The sequence below is a fragment of the Acromyrmex echinatior genome, chromosome 12, assembly GCF_024713525.1.
Source record: "Acromyrmex echinatior isolate Ae372 chromosome 12, ASM2471352v2, whole genome shotgun sequence".
Classification (NCBI taxonomy): domain Eukaryota; kingdom Metazoa; phylum Arthropoda; class Insecta; order Hymenoptera; family Formicidae; genus Acromyrmex; species Acromyrmex echinatior.
Genome location: NC_141863.1, coordinates 1,935,566 through 1,952,801, shown reverse-complemented (window position 1 = coordinate 1,952,801; position 17,236 = coordinate 1,935,566). Strand labels below are relative to the sequence as shown.

Below are 17,236 nucleotides of genomic sequence, written 5' to 3'. Positions count from 1 at the left end.
TTACCTGACATTGGATGGAGATTGCAAGTTGGCTTGTCGGCAAAAGTATTTGCATGGATATGATGGTATCATTCGATTCGCCTGACTGACAACCGGAGGTACTAGTTGGTATACTGTACACAGTGTAGACGGGCGAATTGCTGTCATCACTTATAATACACATCGACGCTTGTTGAACGAAAGCCAAGGGCTTTATGGCCATTAAGAAATTAAAGCAATCAGATATGTTTAAATTTGCAATCTATCGCATATGTCTATTTAGATATTTCACTTCAAATAACATTCATTTTTGCAAATAAACAATTTTATTTAAGTATAAAAAAAATTTAGCTAAATAAAGATTCGAAAATAATTTTATTGAATAATCAAAATAATTACATAGCAATTTCAAGCATTGCAAAAGATTGCATTTTGATATTCTAACAATTAGTTTGAGCGTCCTGTATAATTATCTTCATGATTTAACAAAATTATTTTGAGGCCTGTATTTAAATTTTTAGATACTTCAAAAAAAATTGTCCGTGCATCTTAGCGCAATCTAACATTTTTAAGGACTTATAAATTGCAACATTCGCGTTCGAGTAATTTCATACAATAGTAAAGCAAACCACTGCAGTCACTCATTTTAAATCCTCAATTTTGCTTTCAGGTTTAGCCATCAAATCTGCATTAGATATACTCGTATTGTATAAATTAATTATCACGTATTTAATTCTGTTCTGTTCTTAGTGCACGTCGTCTTCACTGTTTCAGCCTCGATTTTTTGTTGCCGATAAATTAATAGTGGAAAAAGAGAAGAAGAGAAGAAGACGCGAGGTGAAGCCTCGAGCTTTCTTCGCTCTCGCTATCGTCTGGACCATTCGCGGACGACCTCGCGACCTTTCGCGAAAAATCAATTTCAGTTGCAAGAGGGAGGAAAGAGGAAGATAAGCCGTGACATCTCATGCTTATGTAGCTGCGCGAACATAAAGTTACGTGTCGTACATTTCATTCGTATCGGTTATGAAAACTGGTCCATTTCTCCGCGACCTGCTTCTGCCGTATGGAGCGAATTGACTTCGCTTCGCCGAAATTGAAATTGCATTTTCAATAGCCGGAAGCGGAGATGAAGAGCTAAATAGCACCGCGTTATACCATGGTGGTTGTTGATTGTAAATATTTGCGGGAATAATAATATTTGTTTATCGTGAGACGACGTGTTGTCTTATTTGTCGAAACGTCATCTACTTAAAGACATCGAGATGCTTCCGCTAAGGATTTTATGTAAAAGCTGTTGACACGATTGCGAGGTCTTTCAAAATCTCATCGATAGCTTGCGTATACAAAGTTAAAGGAAAAAAAAATCCGAAAACATATTGTCAGAGTAATTTGAAATCGATTTTATCTCAGTGAAAATATCAAGATGTCAACAATTTTTTTATTTTCAAAAGTTACGAGTGATTGCAAACAATCTAGTTTTCACAAATTAACTTGCTAAATAATATAAAATTGATGAATAAAAATTGATAAAATAAAAAAATGAAAAGGAAAATTAAAGAGAGAAGTAAATGATATATCATATTATATTTATAATATTGGAAAAATGTTTTATGGTTAATTGATAATCGATATCCAATTTTGATCCAATAGTGAAAGGATTTCTAATTTATTTATTTATGCATGAATAATAAATTATCTTATTACTAAATTGATAGTGTACTTCAAAATTTTATCAGTGATCAATTACTTCTTATTCATCGAATAACGTCCGACAAATAAATACAATACAAAATTTACAATCAATAAGATACAATCTCTTTCTTTCTTATTGTTCTATTGTTGCAGTTATTCATCAAATAACAAGATGAAGATAAATAGTGATTGTAATAAAAAAAAACCCAATATCTAAACCCGCATTTATTATACATAATATAGCCTTATAGAAAATTAATACTAGCTAATTTACTGAAAGACAATAATTAATTACTTGTTTGGAGTACTAAAAGTGCTAAATAACAGTACTTAAGATAAGTAATTAATTACTGTCTCGTCGATATTACTGTCGATATTAAATTGGCCAATATTAATTGGCCAGTAGATTTTTGTAAAAATACTGAAAACTCGCTATGTGCTTATCACATCAACATTAAAAATCGAATATTCTATATTTTTTATTTATTTTATATTTAATAAATTTTATTGCAGATATTTAATAAATTTGTTACACACATGACTGTAGAGAGAAATAGATTTCGTACAATGTGATGCCAGTATAATACGAGTATAGGACAATATAAAGCTATTCTTTTTCTTTTAAATGGTATATCAACTTTTTCGAAATCAATTGCAAAGAGGGAATTCAGCTGGCTATGCGATTCCCGTTTCCATCGTGTCTTTCCGTCAGCGGCGGTCTGCAAGAAGTAAACGAATAAAGGGATATTGCTTATCCCTTTTACTCGGTTAACTTTCCCCCGTCGTTTTGTCCGGCGGTCCGTTATACTGCAGGCAGACGGTACAGAACGTATATTGCGCCTTTTTTGCATCTACAAAGGGGTTGTTGCCGAAACGAAGTTCTTGTATGTTCGCCCAACTCATTTTGAAGGGCTTTGCAGATCGCGCGCATGTTTCTGTACATGAAAGCGCAAATTAAGTGGCGCAATGGTAGCATATGCAGCAACAGAGTCTAGATTCGCGCAATGGGTAAATGTTGACCAGTCTCGTAACGAGAAACCGGATCAAAATACTGAACAGCTCGTGCTTTGTAAACGAAACCATAAGTGAAACAACGATTCGTATCCTGTATTATTATTTCGTGTTATTAATTCGTACGGGATAATTTGCAATAATGTAGAGCTCTTTTAAAATCAATCCCTGTAAATCGAGTTTTTTGAAGCAACATCGGACATTCAATGAAATGTTCTTCGTTCTTTTGGGTTTTTTCTATTAAGCATTTTTTTGCAAAATGTACTCTCTAAAATCTGAATCAGTGGTTAATCATTGATTACTTAATGACACTTAGCATTGGGACTCAATGAAATTCAATTGAAAAAAAAAAAAAGATTAACCATTATATAATTAAAATACTGATATTTACATGTCAGTTTGAATCTTCCAGTAATATACATTGAATTTATACATTAAATTTATATAATATATTAAAACAAGATTTGTTAAGTTAGAGATTTCACTGATTATCAGTAGTTTATTTAAGATTAATGTCAGTAATTGGCCATTGATTTAAATTTAAAGAGTAGAAACTTTTTACCAACACAAATCATCCAATTATTCAGTTGCGAGGGTGACATTTGAATATCCAGCACGGATTTGTCCAGGATGTTCGTGATGTTCTCTCGTGTGCACGTAGTTCATAATTCACGCGACTGTTAGACGACACCGACCGACATTCCGCCGCGCGTGTAAACTATGTTTCATGCCTCGTAGATCTTAACGAATCGTGGCGAGATTACGGCGCGCCTGCACTAACTACGGATATCCAACTAGTGTGAACATCCGTCGCAATCTGTATAATGGACATCCGTGGCGATTGCAGCTGCGATATCTGGATACTCGCTCTGCGCGCGCTTCGGTTCTCAAGCCCTGCAATTTGTCTATGATTTTGTAACCCTCGAACACGCAGTGCTCTCATAAGTTGTGATGAAGAGAAATATAGAGAGACTTCTGCAAATCTCTCTCTTAAAAATCTATGTTTTTTTTTTCTACCAAAATTTAACTAGAATTGAAGAAGAGAAAAGAACAAATAGGTATATATTTCGCAAAATAATTAATTGCATTGCGAAGATGACTTACTTCTGTCTCTGTTCGTGATCGATCTATAAAAATACATAATTCGGAGATGCTCAATGGCGGACACTTATCTTTCTTTCTCTTTCTCAGCGATATGATATTATTAAAATCGACACGGTCTTCGACTTCCGGACACAAAGGATGCGGTTGTTATTTCCCTTGAGTGAGCATCGATCCGATACAAGTTTCAATTTAACAGCGCATTTCCAATCAACCAGGCTTTGCCTCTACGAGACGTTCTGGCGGATGCAATTTCCTCGGAACAGTTTTCTCGGATCAGAGATTTCCGCCGCAATCATTTCCGATTAACGATACTACATCGAGTACTTCTTCGCATTACATGTATCTTATGATTCTCAACAATCTCACAAGTATTGACGATCACCAAAAAAAAAACATTATTTTTAGCTATAAAACCTTCTCTCTAAATTTTTTAAAATGCACCGCTAAAGAGTGAAAATTAAATGAAAAAGTCTTGAGTGAAAAAGAGTTTCTTGAATAAGATTTCACTCTACAGAATCAAATTCACTCTAAAAGTTTTATTATAGAATTTATTCGACAGTGGTATTAGAATTGCTTTAATGTTAACAACAATCATTGTTAGCAATTACTGCGATGGACTATAAAACTAACGTTGTTAATGACGTAAATATAACTCGGAAGACGGGAATAGAAAGGCGTGAGGTAATCGTAACGGCTGCGGGCCGCATTTTTGCTTCAGATGAGATTTTAATTCAACTTCGGCCGTTAATCCACCGTCGGTACGGAAATGGAATTAATTAAAGCTGCTTAACGGGTAAGACGGGCAATTATTGGATTTACAACGCTATCGCGCTTGCCGGGATTAAACTGATACGCCGATGAATCGTTCGGCATCGCCGGCACTTCGACGGCCGCAATGCCGCCGGCTTAATGTACGCTTGTGTGCATTGTGCTCACCAATCCCTTTCTTTTTGCACGTCACGTGTACGTCCACTGGCGCTACGTTTGATCGCGTAACGGATTTTCGCCTCTCCTCATCACGCACAATGCAAGACCAATTTTTTTTTACGTCAACCGAGACATTGACTTGTTTCACTTACAGTTTTCTATTCGCTAACGATTAGAAGAAATATCAGGAAACACAGTAGTGTCTAAGGCAAGCGCAGCGACACTATCTTGTTCCTTTACGCGAGATCGTGAATTGCAGGGGACTGAGATTATTTGATTTCAATAACTATTGAATCAAATTCTACGCTCAATTGATAGCTTCTAATCGAATTGAGTAATAAAAGTGCTCTTATTTTTTTTTCTACATGCACTACGAGTGAAGATATTGGGTCTATTCTTTATTGCTGCACTCAGTGCAGTAAGCTGAAATGAAACGTATGTTTGTTTCATTTTAACTTATTGCATTGTGTGTACCAGTTCAAAAAGTACAGTAATAAAAAAAACAGATCTATTGCGACGCAAAGAACAAAAACCCAATATGAAATTTTTTAAGATATGTACGTCGTCGTTATTATGTTGTCATTATTATGTTTATGTGCATATCAATTGTCTAGCCAGAATGTACTGTTGGATGTTTTGACGCGAGAATGCGATAGCATACATATTGGTATAATATAAATTAACAAAAGGAGATTGAAACAAAATTATATGCTGGTATTTGTTAACTGAGCTAGAAACTAGAAGCTAGATAATGAAAAAGATCGCTTGCCTTAGACACTACTGTGTCTCCTGGTATTTCTTCTAATCGTTAGCGAATACAAAACTGTAAGTGAAACAAGTCAACGTCTCGGTTGACGTAAAAAAAAATTGGTCTTGCATTGTGCGTGATGATTTATTCGTCATCGATCTCTATTTGTTTATAATTAATATTTAATAAAAGAAGATTTTACGAACGGAAATGAAATTATACACTGATATTTCTTAATTAACCTAAAGATGGTAAAGATCTATTTGATTTCGATCTCCATTTGTTTAGAATTCAATATTTAACTAAAGAAGATCGGATACAAACAAAATTACATACTGGTACTTGTATATAGGACACTTTTTAATTTGTACTTAAAGTTTGTATTTAAAGTTTTATTTTCACCTTTTAAAAAAAATTGTCTAAAAACAAAGTGATATATCGGTATCGGTGACCTTTTCTTAATATGCCGAATAACCAATTATTCGGTAAATATTAGGTACGATTTTAACAAAAATATGGCGGGCTTGCAACACTTCTGACCGTGCCCTCGCAACAATGTGATTGTATGTATTACAATTTCACAAGAATGGTAAAATATAATATTTTTATTTAATAATAAGAACAAAACATTATATTTTTTAAAAAACATTTGTATGCTTCATACAATGATTTATACAATTATTTATACAATTATTTATAACAAGAAATGTTTAGAAACATTGATTAAGCATGTTTTAAATAATTTAATACATTTAAAGCACGATTTTTATGCAATTTTGTCCACTTAGAATTATAGTATACACTGTCAAAAATTTTTCCGTAAAATTATAACTATTATAGTGAGTAATTTTGAGATCCACTAATAATATTGTATAATAGTTGTAAACATCCACGCGTTTTGTAAATGTGCAATATGCAAATAAAAATTATTTCTTGGTTTGTAACTAAGCAGATTGTGGAAATACAATTACAATGTGTATATAGTTATAGGAACGATAATGTGACAATACATTTCGCAATTGTATTATTATATATTCAAATATTAAATTATACATCCATTATTTGTATATTATACATTCAAATATTAAATTATACATACATTATATATTATTATACATTTAACAGCAATACGTGAAAAATTATTGTTATTACATAATATTACAAATGTTTGGGTAATTACAGAAAATACTTAAATTATCCTTCTATTTACGTAATTCCATATAAAATTAGATATATATTTACACAATAAAAGCAAATTTACATAATTTTTGTAGAATTACATAATTTCTGTAAAATTGCATGATTTTTTATATTTATATGATTAATCATGTAATTTTTACATCTATTACATGTGTAAATTTACGAAATTTTTTTACAGTGTAGTTTAGATCCCACGATGTAAAATTTGTTTTTATCAAAGCCATAAGCGTATCGTAGAATTTTTTTCTGAGAGGGGGGATTTCTATCCAGGGATGTACCATGCGCCAATCGGACTAAGAACCAAAAAAAAGGGAGAAATTTTGCTATTTATATTGAAAAAAACATTACTGAATCAATTTTATTGTTGTGACATTGACAACAATTTTTGACATTAATGAATTTCATTTTTATATTTTTACAGCTTTTAATGTCTCCTTGTATTTCATTTTGAAGAGCAAAAATGTTATGTTTTGTACATCATGTAACTTTTACATATATTTTTAAAGACATTTTTTTTTAAAGAAAGACAACATGGCTGTTACACAAGTAAAATGTTTAATTCTTTAATATTGTTATTATATACCACTTTCTCTCTCTCTCTCTCTCTCTCTCTCTCTCTCTCTCTCTCTCTCTCTAACAAAAGTATTAAAAGTTACTTATATGGTCTTATAACGAGGAGTAAAAAAATATTTTATGTAACAGCAAAAACTCACATAAAGTCGAAAGTAAAGTATGTCTTTTACAATTAAAAATAAAAGAGAAATTTCGATAAAGTACATCGCTAAAAATTGGACAATTTAAAATAAAATATTCTCATTAGTAAAGTAGTGAAAAATTTTTAAATACAGACCGATGTGAATGGATGTATACTATTAGATTGTACGTTAACGAAACTCTCTCAAAATAAAATAATTAATAAAAAATTTTGGAGTTAAATTCCCACCTCCCCTTCTCCCTGGATACGCCCATAATCAAAGCTATTATCTTCCATTATTTTTGTAAAGATATTCTGTTTTCTACAAATAGGAAGATATTGTCTATATTTTATAATCATTTATAATTTTATCCTTTAAGTTAATTTTGAAAATTATATTATAATAATATGTCCGAAAATTATATTATTATAATATGTCCGTTCGAACGGATAAATCAGAATTTTTGTATCACTCAGAATTACTGAGTGAAAACAATTAATTCATTCCTATTAAATATACTAAAATTTATTGTTGATTGTATATATTTTTCTCGATAAGTAAACCAAAATTTCGTGCTGATCGAATAATCGCCAATCGTTGATCGAATTACATGTATATATTATCTTTCCGTTAAATCTACTCGTGTTTGATGGTGATTATATAAATTTTTCTCATTAAGTACATTTGCAAAATTTCGTATTGATTAAATAATGTTTTCATATTAACTATGAGTACATTCCGTTTTATGCGTAATGCATTAATCATCATTGTTGTTTTGAATGTAAATAAGGATAAATGAAACATTGCATTATGCGTGAAACGGAATGCATCCATCATCTATGTATTATCAGGTACTTACAAATCAATATAACAGAGAGAAATTCGAATTAATCTATTGCAATAACTTTAAAAATTTCTATACATTACTCTAAACTACTCTATTACATTGACGGATCAGAAGGGAATCTTTTTTCGTCAGTCATGGTACATATCATTTCAGATGCGTTTTTTTTTTCGAGTTATGTATAATATAAAGCGCACCTGATGTATGATTCTTTATTGTTCACCAAATAATAAAGAAGGATAAAATTTTCCTTTGTTCTATTTCACTACAAGTTACAATACGTACGACATAAAAATCATAGAACAATACAGTATGTAGTATTTACCTGACCTGCGATGACTGGCACAATAATAGAAGTACTAGAGTTGAAGTTAATATTAATTAGAATTTTGATAATGATGCGTATGTCTAAGTATCATGTAATAAATCCAACTGAAAAATGTTTAAAAAAGCCTTATAATATGATATATTAATAGAACCTTTATAATATAGTAGAATATCAAACATTTTAGATAAAAAACATTTTGTAAAATCTTGAAATTGTCATAACAACTTAAAACACTATTTAATCAAAATACATTTAATTATGTACGTTGATATCAAAACAGAATCAAATCATTTTTCTCATGCATTAGAGAGAATAAAAGATTTGTTATACAGACAAAAAAATCACTTTTTTTTCTCTTCTAAGCGCGATAGTACATTTCCCAAAGATTTTTTTTTGCATTGAACACGATGCCGTTGGCAGAATTTGCCTAGCACGTCAGGATTTTGAGTATTGGAACAATAGGGGCCAAAAACGACGTATATATACTCTACTTCGAAATTTTACAAAAGGTTTAAAATTCAAATAGCCATAACTGTATGAAAAAATGTCGTATGATCTCTTTCTCTCTCTCTCTCTCTCTCTCTCTCTCTCTCTCTCTCTCTCTCTCTCTCATATATCAAAATTCGAAAGCTCTTAAATTATACTTCCAGATGGTGTTGTGTTTATTTAGAGATCAATTTTTTTTTAGTGAAAAAATGTTAAAAGTGACCAAAGACGCAATTTTTGATCTATTTCATTTCAATTTACTCAAATCCTGTTGTGCTAGACAAATTCTACTAACGGTAGTAATATCAGTATAGTATCGCATAATAATATCATTATAATATTTAGTGCAAGGAAATTTTCAGGAAATGTATTATCTTATTTTTCAAGATTTTTCTTGTTGCAATATGTTATAGATTATGTACCTGTATTAAAATCATCAGGAAGGCCAAAACTGTATTGTACATCTGAAAATATATACTTTCATAATTAATAAAAATATTTGTGTTAAATTTATTAAAACAAATGTAAAAAAAGATTTTTATACATAAAATAACAATGAAAAGTAAACAAATGCAGTTAATTGAAAAATGATTCCAATATAATGTTGCCATTTAGATATTTATGTTAACTACATTTGCAAGATTAAATATAGAAATGTTTGTTTTATTATATGTGTACGTTTATTATATTCTTACATTTTATTTAACATACCTCGCAAATAAAATCATATCCATAGTGGAACTGTCCCACGCCAAATTTTACCTTCCTGAGTTTTATTTGCAATATAAATTGTAAAATCTAATTCAAATTAAATAATTAACGAAACGTTAGATATACACTATCTTTCATAAAAATTCGGATACACGCATAAATTCTATTAAATAATCAAAAATTAAGACATTGTCGTAAAACATCAACTATGTTACATTATTAGATATCAAAGGAGCGATTTTATCTCTTAACTTAAATAACATTTTTAACTTCAATACTTGTCAAAAATCAATTTTTCAGTTTCAGAGTAAATATAGGTAAATACAGAATAAATAAGTTCCAATTAATTCAGTTTCAAATTAAATCTTAGACAAATTTAATTTATTCTTTTGAATTAACTCCATTATTTTAGTTAAGTTAACGGTATATTAAAAAACAACAGTGGTGATTTAAGAAATGATTGAAAATAACTCAAATTGGATATAAGTTAGCATTATGAATTTAATAGTAAATATATTCTTCATATATTTTAGATTGTACGTGTAACACTAATTGTAAAAGTTTTATAAAATATTTTCATTTTTTTGTCCTAAAATGCATGGTGTTATCACGCATAATTAAAATTTTACAATACATAAAATCTTGTAATTATTTACCTGTTCACGTAACTCCTCATCGAAATTATAATTGGACAATTTGTAAAGGGTAACTACTGTCTCGTTTATCTGAAATTGTTTTAACACAATATGTAATATATATGAAAGTTTTAATAAATTTGAAAATTTTGCGTCCAAAGGTTGCGTCATTTGAAAGAAAACGATATATGTAATTTTAATGTGCAAAATTGTTGCTTGTACTTATAATTCTACTTATAAATAATTACTCATGTTTTAATTTTATTATACCTTATTGTAAACATTTTGACATATGTAGTTTAATATGAGAAATAAAATGCTATATGGAATGGATTTGAAATAATCACTTATAATGTCGACAGTATCTTCAAATATCCATATTTTTTGAAAATTTGTTAATATATCATATATATTGATATAGATAGCTGTAGTTTCGAAAAAGAACCACAACATTTGAAATAACATTGGTATTTTTAATATTTTGTTTAATTTCCGAGATATAAAGCATAGCTGTAGGTGGACATGCCTGTAAAGAAATCATAATTGCTATAATTAATCAAACCTAAAAGACAAAAAAGAAGCATCATCAATAAATAAAATATATTTTTATATTAGAATTCGATGTAAAATACAATATAATTGTAATTTGCGATTGGTTTAAAATGTGATATTTCACAGTTGAAGTTAATTATATTTATAGGGTGTCCCATTTTAAATAATACATTAAGATTTTTTGAAAACTACGGTATACACACAGAAAAATATTTCAAACAAGAGTTGTATGATTCGAAAGGGGACATAAGAAGCATTGTTTTGACCTTGAGTGGCGTCATCAAAGTCAGATGAAAGTCACATCGATTTTTATTTTAATAGAACATCCTATTTTTGATGGCAAAATCTAATAGCTGATATTGAGAGTTTTTCAAAATGCTATAAAAAAATATTTTTTATCAAGTACTTTTTGAGTTATAATGTTTGAAAGTTATAGTACCGCTGGCATTAGCACTACTCAAGGTGTCTGATCGACTATTAACGTAAACTGTAGCTTTTCAGCGCTGGTAGTGAATTTTGGAACACAGTCTAAATGTATATCTTCACGTGCTTCATGCCTACCAATTATCTTCGGTCTTCTCTATACAATATAAATCTCTCGTAAATTATCGGTTTTCTGATATTTCTATCATAATACATTTATATGTAGAATGATTAGAGGAATCGTTTTGTGTAAAAAAATTACAAATTCCATTTAAAAAAGCAAAAATAACCATCATATCTTTTTGATGTCTTCATCTAGAAAAAAATAACCTGATCAAAATGTACCACTTTCGAATCGCGTTGCACTTTCAAAAACATTTTTTTTTTAATCTTTTATAGTTTTTGAGATATTACAATGTAAAAGTTAAAATGAGGTGCTCTGTGTACATACATACAAACATAGAGAAAAGGTTCCTATTATGTGATATCGAGTTTATTTTGGATAAATGTTAGAAGTTTATGGGCAGAATTTTAAAAAATAATAGGTCATTTTGAAAGGAATTTAATAAGCTTTAAGACAATATTATATAAAATTTAATTTAAATTTTTTTTCAAAATTAAAGAAATGTGAAAAGTGAACAAATCGCAAAGTCAAAAAATTGTGCTCCTAATATGAGATGCCCTGAGAAATCGATAGTAAAACGCAAAGTATATCAGTATTGTAACTAAAAAACTTTAATGTTCCTTAAATACAAACAAACACAGCCAAGGTACGCGAAAAATGAGTATGCGATACATTATACCCAGAACTCGCCTTCAAATAATGAAATCAAGCATCGACGTTGATTTTGATTGTCTTTTTTATTATTATACAATAACATTTATATTTTAGCAACGATTTTCACTATAACACATAGGAGCATGGATTATTTCATAGAAATAACCTGGCTATCTCATATTATGATTTTCATGCCTTATGATTTTACGATCATCAAATTTAATTTCTGTAATTAAACAATTCAACATATCCCGTATTTTTGTATTAGTACGACCTACTCTATCACTACATGAAAAATTTATTGTCAAATATTTATTTATTAAGTAATAAACAAGATTTAAGGGCTCATCTCAATGAAACTTGAAGACATCCAAATTCTAAAATCTTGTTTTACGACATGATCTAATAATGAATTTTCTACTAAATAGTTTTCAATCCAAGAGCAATAAATTTATGATGGACCAATAGATAGTGTCTATTATTTTAGCAGAAACGCCGCTATCTCATATTAAGCGTCTGTATAATAGGGAGTTTTCCTCTATATATATATATATATATAAACATACGCGCACATGCGTGTGTATCATTTTTAAAAAATTACATTATAATCCATATATATTGTTTATAATCCTCAACTGCTGTCATTCGTTGACACACTAAAATGGATCTGTTTTGTCTTTTACAGTCCGCATCATTTTCGAAAAGATCAAAGTAGAGTACATGTAAACGATCATTGACATGATGAAATCTGCAGCTTATGTATCTGAATTGAAAGAAATTCAATTAATTTTTTTCATTAAAATTAAGATATATATATATATATATATATATATATATATACACATTTATATATATTTTATATATATTTTCAATTGCGTTAATAAATAATTAAAGGGACAAATAGAGTAATTTTTTAAAAAATCGAAAAATTTTTTTTTACTTTTTCCGAAAGATTGATGTCTTAAAAATATTCTTAAAAGTTTTTATGAAATTGAAAGCATTTCTCGAATTATGTAAATTTTAGCGAATAGGTGCATAGTGTTATAATAGAGGTACACATTTAATTTAAGATAGGAATTGTGTGCAGGTAATAGATAGATAGATAGATAGATAGATAGAGAGATAGATAGGTAGATAGATTTCTATTAAATAATCAACTGAAACTTTAAACGCGTTTTTCTCAAAACTACTTGATTTCAACTGGCGTTATATAACTCGAACAATTTTCGACTGATCGGTCTCAGTTTTGAACAATAACTTCAAAAAATGAATAGTTTCAGTTAAGCATAGGGATTTTTTTTATTAATTGTTAATTTCGAGATGTTTAAGAAGTTCAAAATACAGAACAATTAAAATTTTTTTTTAAATCACTATCATTTTATAAAAAAATTATTTTAAAAAATGCTTACGCTTAATTGAAACTACACTCATGAAAATTGAAATTTTCAAGAAATTTTCATTTCAGATAATTACAACTTCTTTACGCCACTGAAAGACTGTTTTTTGAACACGGAAGTCTACAATGCTGTGCAACATCATCATATATTTATATTTATACAAGTATATACAAAAATTCTTAAAATGTCTTCAAAGATTGTACCCAATTGATATACCAATTCATATTTTATTTAGGATTTATAATTACTTTTTAAAAAAATTATGAAGAAAGACCTTTTTTAAGGGTAATTTTACTCTGTTTTACCCCATTAAAGTCAGACTAAATTAGAGTTTTGTTATTTGTTTCATATATTATATTTTATTATATTTTATACTTGCTATACACATACAATAGAATAAACTTTTATCACTTTTCCATTTAAATTATCTTACATCATTCTTTATAATTGCAATGCTAATACTGATAAAATGTATATGAAATTATAGTACTCACAGTTAAAAAATTTTTAAATATTTCAGACTGTAAACATTTTGACGCATTTGTCAACAAAAAATAGCTTGCGAAATAAATGTTTACATATATACTAACCTAAAAATAGTTCCCCAAATTAGAGTACCTAAGATATGTACATATTTCGGAAAACGCATCACAAACAAGAAATAAGTTTCAACGAGATTTGTGTTATATCCATGAACAAAATTTATGTAAGTAATCGAGGCAAATTCATTAAAAGTGCATATAATCCATCCGATTATTATTCGAATTATCCATTTACGCAGCCGTTGATACTCCTTTGGTGCACCAATTGCTTCCATTGTATCGTCCACTAAGGAAAGTTTATATAAACACATTTTGAATTCCTTTAAAAAATTATATTAATTGATTAAATGACATAAAATTTTATATTTGAATAAATTTGTTATTGCAATGTGTATAGGAAATATGATAAATAAAAGAGTTATAAGAAAAAACAGTATTTGAAACGTAAGATTTATAAATCTTTTGTTAAAAAGCTTTGAGAAAGTAATATAAATACAAATATTAATTTTAATAAGCATACTTTGTTTACAGTAAATAATAATATAAACATAAAAATTGATGTGTCTAAAAACTTTTCATAATGAACTCTGCAAAAAAAATCTTATGAAAAATGGATTACAGTCAAATCACTTTAAATTTTGATATTTAATTTGCAGCTCATGTCAAACTGATTAAAATCCTTTACAGGCACAAACCTTCAAATGTCTTACTTTCTGCTCCAGGATCTTCAGAAAGTTTTTATATTTTATATGAATAAGTACAAAGAATTGAAATAAATCTTTTTTACACTTGTATATGTATCAATTGTATATTTAAGATTTTAGTTTTATCCACGTTCTTAGAATTACACAGAATGACGATGTGGACGTGATGGACGCTTCATTCTTTTGAAATGCATGATTTACATGAATTCCCTTATTTTTCACAGAATAGAATGCTCGATTTTTGTAAGTGTCCTTGCCTCTTCAGAAATTCTAACATGCTTCTTGGAATTAGAAAGTAAAATAAAACTTTTTTTCAGAATATTTTATATTAATCATTTTTCAGAATAATTAAAAATCATATAATGCTTTTTTTTGTGAAATTCTATCTGACAGATTCTTTTGTGACATATATGTATCCATGATAATAATGTATTCATTAATAAGTATTTATAACTAGTGTTAATAAAAAAGATTTACTTTGACTACTTTTCCATATAATATGTGAAGATCTTCTGAAAATCCTGGAGCAAAATTTAAAGGTTTGTGCCTATGAGAATATTTAATCAGCTTGATATAAGCTAAAAATATCAAAATTTGAAACAGTTTGACAGAAATCCATTATCCATAAGATTTGTGCGAGGTTCTTTGTATTTGCTTATAATTGTGAGATCAAAACGCCTTTAATGCTCCCAACGGAAGTAATTAAAGAAAAGTTAAGAAATTTTAAAAAATCAAGTAATATTAGGGGCTATTAGTACATTTAAAAACTTTTACCTTAAAATAAAAGAAGTTAACAAGTATCGATATAATCACGCTGAACAATATTACAATATGTGTCCAATATTCTGCATCAGATACCACAGAAATAACGTAGGAGTAGGCAGGATAGTAAATGCAGTACGTAAAAAAGCTCCATATGGCCAAGATGTACAGGAAAGAGAGATACGGTCTAGGATATCCAAGAGGATATTCGAACAAATTCAAACCGCAGAATGAACCGATGATCAATAATGGTGCCAGTGTATCCTGTAGTGTCTTTGTCATAGCTTTCAGGTCGTCCGGAAGTAATTTGAAATAATTGTTGCTCACGAAATACAAACGTGTGTTAATATTTTTTATAAGAATTTTAGAAACAGTTTTTGCAGATCCTTAAGAAATTGAGATATTTACTATAAGATGCTTATATTGGAGGATGAAGTGTGCACACATCACTAACAAATACTTAGTAACAGAATAAACGCGGAGATCTAGATTAGCTTGCTTCTCGCGGAATTTTTTTATACATTTATTTTTTATGCATTATTTGTGTATTATTACTAAGCATAAACATAACCATCCTAGCAATATTATATCTTTATTCTAGATTTCAAGATATCTAATGGATGCTTTTTACTTACGATATGTCAATTTGAGTTGAAGCTAATAAATTCGATAAAGTGTTTTATGTAGTATATAAAAGTTTATATGTGGGGGGCAATATAATATTTTTATAAATTAAAAAAAATATATAAAATTATTGTAATAATAATATAATTTATTAAGAATCATCCGTTTATCAAAATTTAATTTAAATTAATTTATCATCTGTTTTGTAACTCATTGTTAAAATTTAACTTTCAATGTATTAAATAAAAAACAAGAATGACAAATACTGACTTATATAGACTTGGATGGAAAAAAAAGTGTAATATGTATTATATTATTATGAGAGATATTATTATTATGAAAGATCGGAACTGATTGTCATTCGAAATTAATTGTCAAAAAGCTAATTATTCAAATAATATATGATAAAGCATTGTTTTTTTTTACTCTATAAATGGCTTATATAATATTAAATAATACACAATGATAAATTTGCTTAATATCGTTTGTGACAAAACGTGGTGTCTAAGGATATTACTTACAATAATTTTTAAGAAAGTAAAGTTGGTGGATTAATTTTTATCTCTTTTTGCGTTTTTATTAGTTTTCGACATTATTAATCGCGATTTAACTATAATTGTGGAAAATATTATGTCTCAGATATTTTTTAATGTAGTTAGTTAATTATTATTGTAACAAAATTTGTAAAATGCAACTTTTTAAAATAAAAACAACCTCATGGAATAATTGATTGAAATAAAAAAATATTATATGATAGTGAATTTTGATCTTTTTATAGATTGTGATTTTAGAGTGTATATTTAACCCAGCTAACAAGACAACATGTAAAAGACACGAAATAACGTGAAAAAGACGTGATTTTAATGACGGTGACGTCATGTGACTTAAGTGAGACGTAATTATGACGTGATTTTAAATACAATACTAAAATGGTACGTCGTTAGCATTATAGACATCATTTTGACATAAAATAGTACAAACGCTTTCCATAAGATTTTATACAATTTCTTAGTATTCATTCATTTTTTTATTATTCTTTCTTAATAGAAAATATATATAGAACTGATTTTATGTATAGAATTGTTTTTCTTGCT

At 28.6% G+C, this 17,236-nt stretch overlaps 1 protein-coding gene across 3 annotated transcripts; it reads right to left on the bottom strand.

Annotated features, from left to right (window-relative positions):
• Positions 1-5,025: 5,025 nt before the first annotated feature.
• Positions 5,026-16,414, bottom strand: LOC147907724 (uncharacterized). Of its 3 annotated transcripts, none has more exons than XM_087411962.1 (9): positions 15,531-16,414; positions 14,101-14,372; positions 12,715-12,876; positions 10,631-10,886; positions 10,382-10,450; positions 9,726-9,812; positions 9,437-9,478; positions 8,526-8,632; positions 5,026-6,954 (listed from the first exon to the last, which is right to left on the bottom strand). In XM_087411962.1, the coding sequence occupies exons 1-8, from the start codon at positions 15,798-15,800 to the stop codon at positions 8,609-8,611; spliced, it is 1,182 nt and encodes a 393-aa protein (XP_087268088.1). In that variant the 5' UTR covers positions 15,801-16,414; the 3' UTR covers positions 5,026-6,954; positions 8,526-8,608. The 3 variants fall into 3 exon arrangements, with proteins under 3 accessions (XP_087268088.1, XP_087268090.1, XP_087268089.1); XM_087411964.1 differs by having other exon boundaries at positions 14,101-14,338; positions 15,531-15,612; XM_087411963.1 differs by lacking the exon at positions 12,715-12,876.
• Positions 16,415-17,236: the final 822 nt, after the last annotated feature.